Source organism: Triplophysa rosa, linkage group LG9 (assembly GCF_024868665.1).
Source record: "Triplophysa rosa linkage group LG9, Trosa_1v2, whole genome shotgun sequence".
Taxonomy (NCBI): domain Eukaryota; kingdom Metazoa; phylum Chordata; class Actinopteri; order Cypriniformes; family Nemacheilidae; genus Triplophysa; species Triplophysa rosa.
Window position 1 is genome coordinate 10,580,321 of NC_079898.1, and position 11,168 is coordinate 10,591,488.

The following is an 11,168-nucleotide window of genomic DNA, read 5'->3' on the forward strand; positions in this document are numbered from 1 at the left end:
ATATGTTAATATAATTGATCTGAGTTGTCCCTTATGTATATAGAAATGACACAAATATAAAGAATTTTTCACACTTTAATTATTCACAATTATTTACATGTCAGATTAATTCCAAGACAAAAGTTGAAAACCTGAGAGGAAAGAGTAAGAATAAAGTTGTTTTTATAGATGAATGCCTCTGTACACATGGAGATACAGAAGTCTATATTCCATAGTGTGATCCGTACATACGTACATCCGTACATATCAAAGATGCAACATCATTTGGCTTTGCTCTTGTTTTCAAATGATGTACACACACGCACAAACACACATGCTTACGCTCCAGTGCTGAAAAATACTATGTAAGTCCAGTACCAATGATCTGTACATGTAAACAAGCAGGCATTAGTTATTCTACTGTTAAGATCCCTATGACATTCTGCAATATTAGTGAGATGAATGGAAAGAAATTGTTTTTGTAATTGTAAGAAAAAAGGCACACGTGATAAGACCCTTTTTAAGACTGTAAGTTCACAAGTACATGCAAGAAACACGATTCTTCAGCAGCATAACATGTGTAAACCTAAAGCAATGGTCCACAATATAAATCTTGTGTCTCTGACAACTTGCTGCCGAATTATCTGTACATGTTTCAAATAAAAAATACAACAGAATAAAAGCATTTTATTTGGCTGTCAATTTTGATTAGAAATTAAATATTGTATATTTAATTCATTCAAGAAAATGTAAATGCAGGAAGACTGGGAGCTTATGTTATACATGATTAGGTATTATGTAAAGTGTGTAATATCCAAACACCCAAACAGAATTTCTAAAATAATGACTTTCCATAAAAGATTTTCCAAAACACTTCACCGTCTGCCATTGGTAAAAAAACCAGATAGTCCCACCCAAAGTAATATCACTGGTTGAGCCAATGCTGCTGTGTTGGGATGCTCAAACAAACAGAGCAATGTTTTTCACCACAGAGCCGCAATATTTCGCTTCTCTGAGAAATCAACCTACAAATAGCTTATTTATAATTGTCTATGAATATTAATCTAAATATGTAAGATTGTATTTAGCAAACTACACTAAACTGTAAAGGGGTCCTTTTATGACAGACTTGCAATTGTGATTTCAATTGTGACATTTACAGTATATTCCTCTATAGTGTACATGCGAGGAGAGCTAAAATAAACTAAAAGAGGAGCGTTGAAAGACAGAGAGAGAACACATTCTTTTACAAAGCTTCAGTGGCAAAACAATGACTCAAGGGTGAACCTGTCACTTCAAACCTTGAGAGGCTTGGTCACCTCCCAGGAGAACTCCGATCGGCCAAAATGACCATAGCAGGCGGTGCTCTGGTAAATCGGCCTCTTTAGATTCAGGTCCCTGTTGGTGGAAATTAAGTTGGTAACTTTTTTTCATACTGAAGAAACGTTAAATCCAAATAATTTCTCATACACATAAACTACAAATGCAGTTTGATCAAGGACCATTTATCATACATTGAAAGCTCAAAATTCCTTTTAGTCTGGGACTAGCCTTAAGCGCATTATCTGTGAAACCGGGGTATAATCTTTTAAATTGTTTACCTAACAATGACACCTGGTCGGAGGTCAAAGTTCTTGTTGACAATCTGTAGCAACTCTTTCTCTGTTTTTTTCGATGAGCCATAAGTGAAGAGTGAGATGGACAGAGGGTGGGCAACTCCAATGGCGTAAGACACCTACAGGTGATAGGAATGAATTATACATGAGTCTTTCCCCAGAATCCTGTTTTACCGTGTTCCTATCACATACAATTGGCCAATAAATTAACCTTTGACGTTTTTGTCTAGACGTTCATGCTGGATCATTGACAGTTTTGTTTACTGTAAGACACAGATGTTGAAATTTACCTGCACCAAAACTCTTCTGCATAGTTTGGCCTTCACCAGGGATTTGGCAACCCAGCGTGCAGCATAAGCAGCAGAGCGGTCCACTTTGGTGTAATCTTTACCAGAGAAGGCTCCACCCCCATGAGCTCCCCATCCACCATATGTGTCCACAATGATTTTTCTACCAGTGACTCCAGCATCTCCCTGAAAAACATCATTATCATTATTGTATGGTTAAAGGTTTATAAAGGTGAAAATGGTTAAAGGGGTCTTATGTGAAACGGCTAAAACGAATATTATCTTTTGTTTTAGATGTAATGCAATGATGTGAATACACGATTTAAGGTTCAAAAACGCTGTATTTTCCACATACCGTGCATGTTTGTATCTCCTCTTTGCCCCGAATCTCTGAAACGCGCAGATTTTTAACAAAGCTCATTGCTCTGAAAAGCGAGGTGTGCTATGATTGGCCAGTTAACCAGTGCGTAGTGATTGGTCGAATACTGCAAGCGTGTGACAGAAATGTAACACTTCTTACCATATTTGGAACATCAGGTTCCAAAGCAATTGTACTGACAGGTACGCCCACCTTACTTGTGTATATATTTGGGCGGTCTTAGTCAAATCATACCACCAACTGAAGTAGATTTGTGGGGGAGTGGTTACACGAGGCGTTTCAGGCAGGTCTGGGTGAGCATTCGCTTTAAGTTAGAATGCATCTTTTGTTCCGACACTTTCATTTTTGCAATTTTACGTGTCTAATATATGCGTGGGCAACTTATAACACACCAAAGACACACAAAGACACATATTCGCACCATATGACCCCTTTAATACAGAGAGTTTGCATGAAAATGGCACAAGGAGAGTGTTCACATCAGTGATGATTTTACATTGTTTGAATCTGGGCATAGACGCATAGAACTAGATTTGAGATGAAGATTATAATTGAAGAATGATTTTTGAATGAATTTTAATGACTTTCGATTATTAATTAATGATAATGATTAATGATATTTTTCTTAATCTGTGAGAAATCATGGCTTCTGAAAACCTGGAATACAGCGCACAAATCATATGGACAACTTTCAGTGTTATATTTGAATGTTTGGTCAAACCTCTGGTTTATGGTAGAACTTTGACAAAAATGAACAAAATAACTTTGCTGGAATGACATAAGGGTGAGTGAACCAAGACAGAATGTTCCTTCAAAACTGCTTATTATAAAAGTTTCAGAAAGACTTTGTTGAAGCTCACCTGAGGTCCTCCAATGACAAAGCGACCACTTGGCTGCAGATGGTAGATGGTCTTATCGTCCAGATATTTTAGTGGCACCACGGACTTGATGACCTTCTCCCTCAGAATGCGTTTTTGCTCTTCCAGCGAAATGTTGTCATCGTGTTGGACCGAGATGACCACTGTGTGAACACGCAATGGAATCACAGCCCCATCCTCCTGCTTGTAGTGCACAGTCACCTGGAATTGTAGGAAATGTAAAGGAAGTATGCAAGGACATCCAAGGCCAACATAAGAAACGATAAAACTTTTGATGTTTCCCAATGAAGAACTCTAAATTAGACCACAGGTTTCAGCTTTCCAGCTGCCCAGCTTGGGTTGCTGGCATGTTTCTGTGATTGACAGGTGCACAGCCGTGTCCTCCAACCCACTAGGAAATGTAAGGACTTGGGGCTCTGGATGTCATGCAGAGGGTCATTTTAAAAGCATGAAAAGAGACCGCCTCACTATCTTGCTCAACAGCAGTCACACCTATTGGCCAATGTACTGGTTCAATGAACACCAGGGCTGATAAGATATCATGGTCAACATCAGTCAACGGTTTGCAACCTGCACACTGTAACTCCAAAGACACACTTACATCAACTGGTGACTGAGTGTGCAACACACTTCTGAACGGGCTTTAAAGCGTATGTAAAACACGCAGTTTCTGCCAATCTCATATTAATCTTGAGTACCTATAGAGTAGTATTGCAAACTTCGTATCTTCGAAGAGTCTTTAGTTTGATCACATTTATAAAAGACAGATACAGCTGTACGATTATTTCCGAAAACAGACGAGCCCTGAATGCGTGCAGGGGGGGCGGAACTACAGCACGAGCACACAATACATCATCCCATTATCCTGCATAACTGTTGATTCACTATAAGTTCATGTGGTTTACCTTATGCACGAACACGCTGATTGCCAACAAAACACAGACATATGACTCAATTTCACTTACGAACACTAGGGCTGATGTGGTTCATGACCGGCATCTTTCAGAGCTGGGACCGCTCCAACTATCAGTTTTAAACGATCTGCAAACCCAGCATTATATCCACCATTTATAACATTGCTCACCGAAATGCAGTGAACAAACAAACACTGCTGAACTTCGCGAACGAAGGAGCACACTGATGGGCGTGCTTTTTCTCCCAATCTCCCAGATTGATGCGTGGGCGTGCTCTTTCTTGCTCTGGCTGGTTGACGCGTGGGCGTGCTTTTCTGGGAGAATTGTCCAATAAGGGACTAAGAAAAGTTGTTACGAAACAGAATTTCTTGTTTGAAAAAAACTTTCCGAAACCAATACGAACGCTGGGGGAGTGTATCGAGCACAGAAATACTACGTCCAACTTGTTTTTTGACAAGTTGACCATGTCAAGCATGAGAATTCAGCAGGTTTAACATTGTTAAGAAGTCAGAATGCATGAAACACTGTGGCACCACTCCTTTAAATTTGTAAAAATGGGCTTTGGCGTGTAAATAACTACAACATAATACAGATTACATACAAACGATTAACTAAGGAAAATTCTATATCAATTTTACTAGTACTAGCTTTATATTAAATGGCAATGTAAAGCAAGCAAAATACATTTCGAAGAATAAACAATGCAAAGTTTTAATAAAAGTTTTCAACTGGCAGATGTGGCAAAATTGTCTACTATAAATTGTTTTTGTTTTGAAATGTTATACTGTTACATTACTGACCTGGGTTTTAGAGTCTGGGCGGAGCCATGGAATACTGCCATCCCGTCGCAGCTCTGCCATTTTGGTGTTGAGTTTGTGGGCAAGGACGATGGTGAGTGGCATACACTCCTCTGTCTCATCCGTGGCATAACCAAACATGAGCCCCTAAAACACAAGGCAATGTGTAGGAACTATGTTTAGCATGTATCATATTCAAGCTCACAGTTTTAACGCTGCTTTTGTGATCTAACCTGATCTCCAGCTCCAATGTCTTCCTCATGTCTGTCAATGTGGACACCCTGTGCAATATCAGGAGACTGCTGCTCTAGAGCCACCAGCACATTGCAGGTTTTGTAGTCGAAACCTGAACATGAAACAGTAGATTTTTTTTAATTCAGATGCATTAAATAATTAAATATCTTCAGAGACGGTGTCATCAGACGCAATTTAAGTTAAATTAAAACTCAACAGTTATTGATTCTTTGCAGAGGTCTACCGGAAGTTAAGTTTGGGCCACATAACGTTTGTTATGGTTGTTGCCGCTGAAACAGTCTATATAATGGTCGTCGTGAATACCTGATTATGATTGGCTCGAGAAAAAATTGTTTAAAGAATTGTTTCAACAGGTCACTTCGCCATTTCTGACCTGGAATCTCGCTTGCAGCTTCACTAGGCTATAACAGAGATGCACGTACTGTGCAGGCAATTTGCACACCTCTCTCTCTCTCTCTCTCTCTCTCTCTCTCTCTCTTAATAACTAATTCAATTAAATGCTATATTTAATTCAAATAAATGCAATCATATCGCCCCAATCTGTCAGAGAGGGCAAACCGTAATTTTTACCTGTTCGATCAAAAATTGTACTGCAAACATCAATAACAGCTGGCGTGTTGGCTTGTTTTTAATTTAGAAAATGACCATGGAATAAACGGAATAATCCACAGTTAGCTGTGCATTAAAGGATTTTATGCCCAGTGTTGTGCATTAAAATCCTGTAAAGCACAGCTAGCCGTGGCTTATCTTTAACTTGATGACAATGATCTTTAAATGACAGCGAAGCACAAAAAAGAACCTGACCTTTTTCAGAGTTGTCGTAACCGATGTGTTTGATAGTCTCACGTACAACCTTCTGGTAGTCTACGTTGGCTCGAGATGTGATCTCACCGCACAGAAGTACCATGCCAGTCTTACAAACTGTCTCTGTAAAATAAATCAATATGTTTCATTGGTCGCTACAACCCGTGACAAACACAAAGAATTGTATCCGCAAATGAAAGGTGTAAAATCAATTACTATGTGAAATTTGGACATGAAGTTCGTTCAAATGTATGCAGTGACTGTATGGCCTGACTAAATCCAATGGATTTTAATCAAAACATTTTGTTTGTGAATCACAAAAGTTTACTCACCACAGGCCACCTTGGCATCTGGGTCCTGCCTCAAGTGTGCATCGAGGACTGCGTCGCTGATTTGATCACAGATTTTGTCTTGTTAAAAAAATGACAAACTATTAAAAAACTAAAGTTAGTATAACAGATTAAATAAAACTGAGTGTAATGGTAACTAGTAGATTTTTTTTATGGTACGACTCTAGAACATCATGCTTCAATATACACAAAATCCCAACAAAGCAAAGCCTTAGCTGAGCAGCTAGAGGACAATACTAGTGCTCATCTCCTTTCAGAATCATTGACTCTATATTTGGGCTGAAAGCTGAGGCAACAGCTTAGATGGGTTACATCAGAAACAACACTGTCAAAATCAACATCCCATGTGATAATGCAAGACTGACATACAGGTCGAACTTATGAGACCGGTTCAGTCTAGATCCATTTTTGAATTGGTCTTGCACATGAGTATTGATTGATCTGCTAAAATATGTGCTGGTGATGGATGTTTAGCACGACTTTGCCCACACTGTAAAATAATTTAAGCCTTCACAACAACAAAAAATCTTAGTACTAATTTCCCCTCGCTTTTTCTTGTTCACTCAACTTTTTGAAATAGAAGTTGTACTGAATTAAAATAATGAATTGGAGATACAAAAAATAATTCATTGGGATAACTCAGGATTATTAGTTGTACGGACTTAAATCAAGTACTGTAATTGGAGATACAAAAAATAATTAATTGAGGTAATTTAGGATTATTAGTTTTCTTGAGAGGTACAAAACAAATATGCTTAAGTCATTAGTTGTCACAACATAGTCAAGTTCACATAATGAACAACATAAATTATTTTTGTTGGCTGAACATAAATAAAGAATATAAATTGGTTATTTAAAAATAAACAAATATTTTTGTCTTTTACTACAGTTTGAGTAAAGTTTGATCAAACAACTGCTTGAACAGTTTGAGTTACGTTGGGTCTGCACTTACACCTCAACATTCAACACACAAACCTCAACCATGGTAACAATCAAAAACCATCATTCATTAAAAAACCTCTAAACACAACAGATAACACACAGTAACAACAAGATTAAAGCATAAATTATTCCAGCAAGAATTAAAACACTAATCTTTAAAAGAAAAACAAATAAGAAACACCGAATTGAACATGCTGCAGTGCATCTTGGGAACTTTCAAACTCTCGTTTGTTCATTGTACATTGACGTAACTCAATTTTTTACATTTATAGAGGTCTTTTTGAGTGAACTTGCAAAGAATTTGTCACACAACTCATATTTTAATGAAGAAAATGTTTGGTTACAATGAATGAACTTATTAAAAGAAGTTCTGTGAACTTTTTCATGGACTTTTGCTCAACCAGCACAACAAAATTAGTTGTTTGAACTTTTTTTGAGTTGGGTTTTTTACAGTGCACATTAACCGGTTAGACAAGTTTCTTGTAGAGGGAATTAGTTAAGAATTAGGATTTCATCTGTAGTTAATTCTGCAGTCTGGTACATGAATCTCTCCATAGCACTTTGGCCTTGTAGAGTGATGAGAGAATAGCAATATGGTTGATAAGATATGTGAGGTCTGGTAGGTTCCCACACGATACAGAAAAAATATTTTGGTGAACAGGTGTACCAATGAAATGGTGACTCTCATTAGATCAGGGGTTTTCAAACTGGGGTCCGGGGATCCCCAGGGGGCCTCCAGAAGGTTGCAAGGGATCCCCTAGAAAATTGATAAAAGTCCACAGTGTTTATCAGCTTTTTTTGCTATTGATAGCTTCCAGAATTGTTTATATTTGAATCTTTCTAGTGAGTTTTTCTCACTATAGTTTCTTTTTTGAGACTCAAAGTGAAATTGTTGCCGACTATTTAGGTTTAGAAACAATGTGTTGTCTTTATAATATCCTATTTACTATTTATCTAACAAATTTTAAACGTTTCTTTACACAGAAAAAATATAGATTGATATATATTTTAGAAAAGGGGGTCCCTAACAAAAGGTTAATCATATTTGGGGGTCCTTGGCATCATAAAGTTTGAAAACCCGTGCATTAGATAACTGTGTAAAGTATAATTTGGGGAGAGTGCCATTGTGAAGTCAATATAAAATACATTGCGTAGTAAATATGTAACTGAGAAAACTCTTCCAGCGTCCGGCTGTAATATAACACGCCTTAAAATACACAACCTCTGATTGACAATTTTTGTCTACTAGACTTTCACTCAATGAAATACCTACCGAGCACATGGTACTTACTCAAAGTGTGAATTACCTGTGCGTGTCGCTTTTGAACCACATTGAACTGTTGCTTAACTTCCCTGCTTTATGCTTTAGTGACATGTTGAGGCAGGTTAAATAATTTATAAGTATGCACTTGCTGTCAGGCATTTACAATGAGATGAAAGTAAAGACAATCTAATATAGGGTACTTAAGAGATACTATAGAGTTACTTACATGGCTGTATAATACTAATGAAACAAAGGGAAGTATTTAAGAGTACACTGTAGAAGAACAACACCACAAGGAGACTTCCTTACAATCTAATTTAAAAGTGCTGATAAAGTTGAAAATTCACCTGGATGCCCTTCTCCCACAGACTCAGAAGTGAACATGAAAGAGCCATCATCTTGCACATCATTACATCCTTCCATGTTTACCAGCAAAGCTTCAAAATCACGTCTGTCAAATCTGTCAAAATCTGAACAATCTGTCAAATGTTCCTCAAAAGTAGGCGAAGAATGCAAAGCTCCTTATAGTCCTGTGGGTCTCTAGGACTTTATGTAGAAGATAGAAAGAGAAGATAGAAAGAGAGGATTGCAGAAAGAACTGACTATAAAGCAGACAGCCCTGTCTCAAAGCAAGTTGGCCCCTATATATGGCAGAAAGAAAACACGCACACGCACGCACGCACGCACGCACACACACACACACACACATAGCCTTACTCATTCACTCTCTCACAAATACACACACAAACATGTGAACGAATGGGGCAGCCCATACCAGGGGGTGTTATTTTGGGGGAGGAGATTAAAAGTCTCCGAAAGTCTCTGTTAACCCCTTGTGCACTAAACGCAATGGATACGCGATGTGTTTGATGATTTATTAGACTGATGGATGCGATTAAGTTTTCCCTTGAAACTGTGCGTCCTCACATCATTCGGCTAAACATTATCTTTTTACAAACAGGTGATCTATCTGTAATAAAACCCTGGCAGCTTGCGCTAAGTGATATGAAAACTTAAGGGGGTGTGGTGAATGTGTAGATGTGATTGGAAGACACAGAACTCCTCTTATTTTAAAAGGACATGTGCTTGGCAGAAGATGTTTTTGTGGTTATATAATAAATTAATTGAAAAACCTTTTAAAATACCCAAGATAATGATCTAACATGTTCTTGCAACGGCTTGTCTTCTTCGACATCTTTTCTTTGTCAAGGACTGAAATTCTCAAATAAATTAGGATTTCCCAATAAAATGTTTTCGGGCATGTTATGACGTAATATTCAGTGGGTCAGATGTAAAGGTACTTAATGCAGCAAAATGTACTGTGGTTGAGGAGTTTACTCTTTACCCAGAATCTACAGGTGTACAGTTCAGGGCCACACTGCTATACTACAACAAGGAGTAACTTGCTGTTGTTACCTTCATCTTAACTATATGAATTGCTTTCGTTTTGCAGTCTTATTTAGTCACCAGTTGACTGTCAGTGAATTTTATTGAGCATACACATGTAATGTATGAAAGAAGTCATTTGGCAGATTATTGCTGACAAAAACCCCCACTTATTTATGGGAGAGTTATTTTAATCTAGATCGATTACTTTTTCTACATAATTTGTATTGTAATAAACTGTCAAATGTGTATTCTAGAGGTTTAGACCTATATAGTTTGTCATGAATAGAATAGAATAGTGAAAAGTAATCTAAAGTGTTCCACTGAAGGAACGGAGACATTTTGAAGATTCTTCTATGACTGACTGTTTAGCACCTGATGCTTTAACTTCACTATTTCATAAGAGAAAGAATAGCTCACTTAATGATTTATTGAATAACACTAATAAAAGTGGTTAATGCATAATGGAAGGCATGTTTAATCTAGCTTGATTTCTTATCTTTACCTAGACGCTTCCAGTAGAAATAACATTTAGTTTGGTAATTGTGTGGTGTATTAATTCCCCTCTTCTCAAGGACACAACGAAGACAGGATTATGATCTTAGGTCCTTTCGAGATTTTAGGACAGCCCAATCAAATCAAACCTACAGTGTTTGTGTTTGAGCAAGATAAACTGTCCACTTATAGGAAAGTAGAAATATCTATAACTCTAGATGGTGTCAAGATCAATATAGATAGTTTAGCGGCAACAACATAAACAAACGTTATGTGGCCCAAGCTTAATTTACGGTAGACCTCCGTAGAGAATCTATAACTGTTGAGTAGTTTTAATTGAATTTAATACAATTAATGTACAATAAAATATTATTAAGAACAATTATATAAATTAAATATAAAATATTTTTTATATTACAACCAAACGCAGACCAGAAGTTAGTGGATTGTTTTGGTGTTGATGGTGAACGAATGTAATGCCAAGCTGTGAAGACATGTTTTAACAGACAATTAAAAACAATATACATCTTAAAATGTGGTCAAATAAGCAACACAGTGTTCCACATAAAAGTTGTGTTACTTGTTTTGGACAATATTTGAACAAATGAGTAAATGACGTGGGATGAGACAAAGGTCAGTTTCTTCTTGTACCTTCAACCAGACAAAAATGTGGCACGTCAGGTTAAAATTCAGGTTAAAGGGGGAATTAAGTCCAGAGTAAATTATTCTCACCCAATTCAATAGAATAATTAAACAATTTATTATAAGTAGTATTTATTGTGTAATTATTAAATGATTCATTTTAAAAAGTAAAAAAACTTG

At 37.1% G+C, this 11,168-nt stretch overlaps 1 protein-coding gene across 2 annotated transcripts; it reads right to left on the bottom strand.

Annotated features, from left to right (window-relative positions):
* Positions 1–57: 57 nt before the first annotated feature.
* mat1a (methionine adenosyltransferase I, alpha) lies at positions 58–9,149 on the bottom strand. 2 transcript variants are annotated; one of them, XM_057343034.1, is made up of 9 exons: positions 8,813–9,148; positions 6,242–6,319; positions 5,910–6,032; positions 5,084–5,196; positions 4,854–4,997; positions 3,122–3,340; positions 1,886–2,068; positions 1,581–1,714; positions 58–1,377 (listed from the first exon to the last, which is right to left on the bottom strand). In XM_057343034.1, exons 1-9 carry the CDS (start codon positions 8,886–8,888, stop codon positions 1,275–1,277), a joined length of 1,173 nt encoding a protein of 390 aa, XP_057199017.1. In that variant the 5' UTR covers positions 8,889–9,148; the 3' UTR covers positions 58–1,274. The 2 variants fall into 2 exon arrangements, with proteins under 2 accessions (XP_057199017.1, XP_057199019.1); XM_057343036.1 differs by lacking the exon at positions 58–1,377 and having other exon boundaries at positions 1,577–1,714; positions 8,813–9,149.
* Positions 9,150–11,168: the final 2,019 nt, after the last annotated feature.

What these genes read in the sequence shown, in the direction of transcription:
- mat1a (XM_057343034.1), bottom strand. Translation starts at nt 8,888, where the DNA reads ATGGAAGGATGTAATGATGTGCAAGATGATGGCTCTTTCATGTTCACT. An exon ending in AGATGCCAAGGTGGCCTGTG is followed by an intron (nt 6,033 to 6,241) that starts GTGAGTAAACTT and finishes TTTATTTTACAG; the next exon opens with AGACAGTTTGTAAGACTGGC. An exon ending in GCAGAAGAGTTTTGGTGCAG is followed by an intron (nt 1,715 to 1,885) that starts GTAAATTTCAAC and finishes TATCACCTGTAG; the next exon opens with GTGTCTTACGCCATTGGAGT.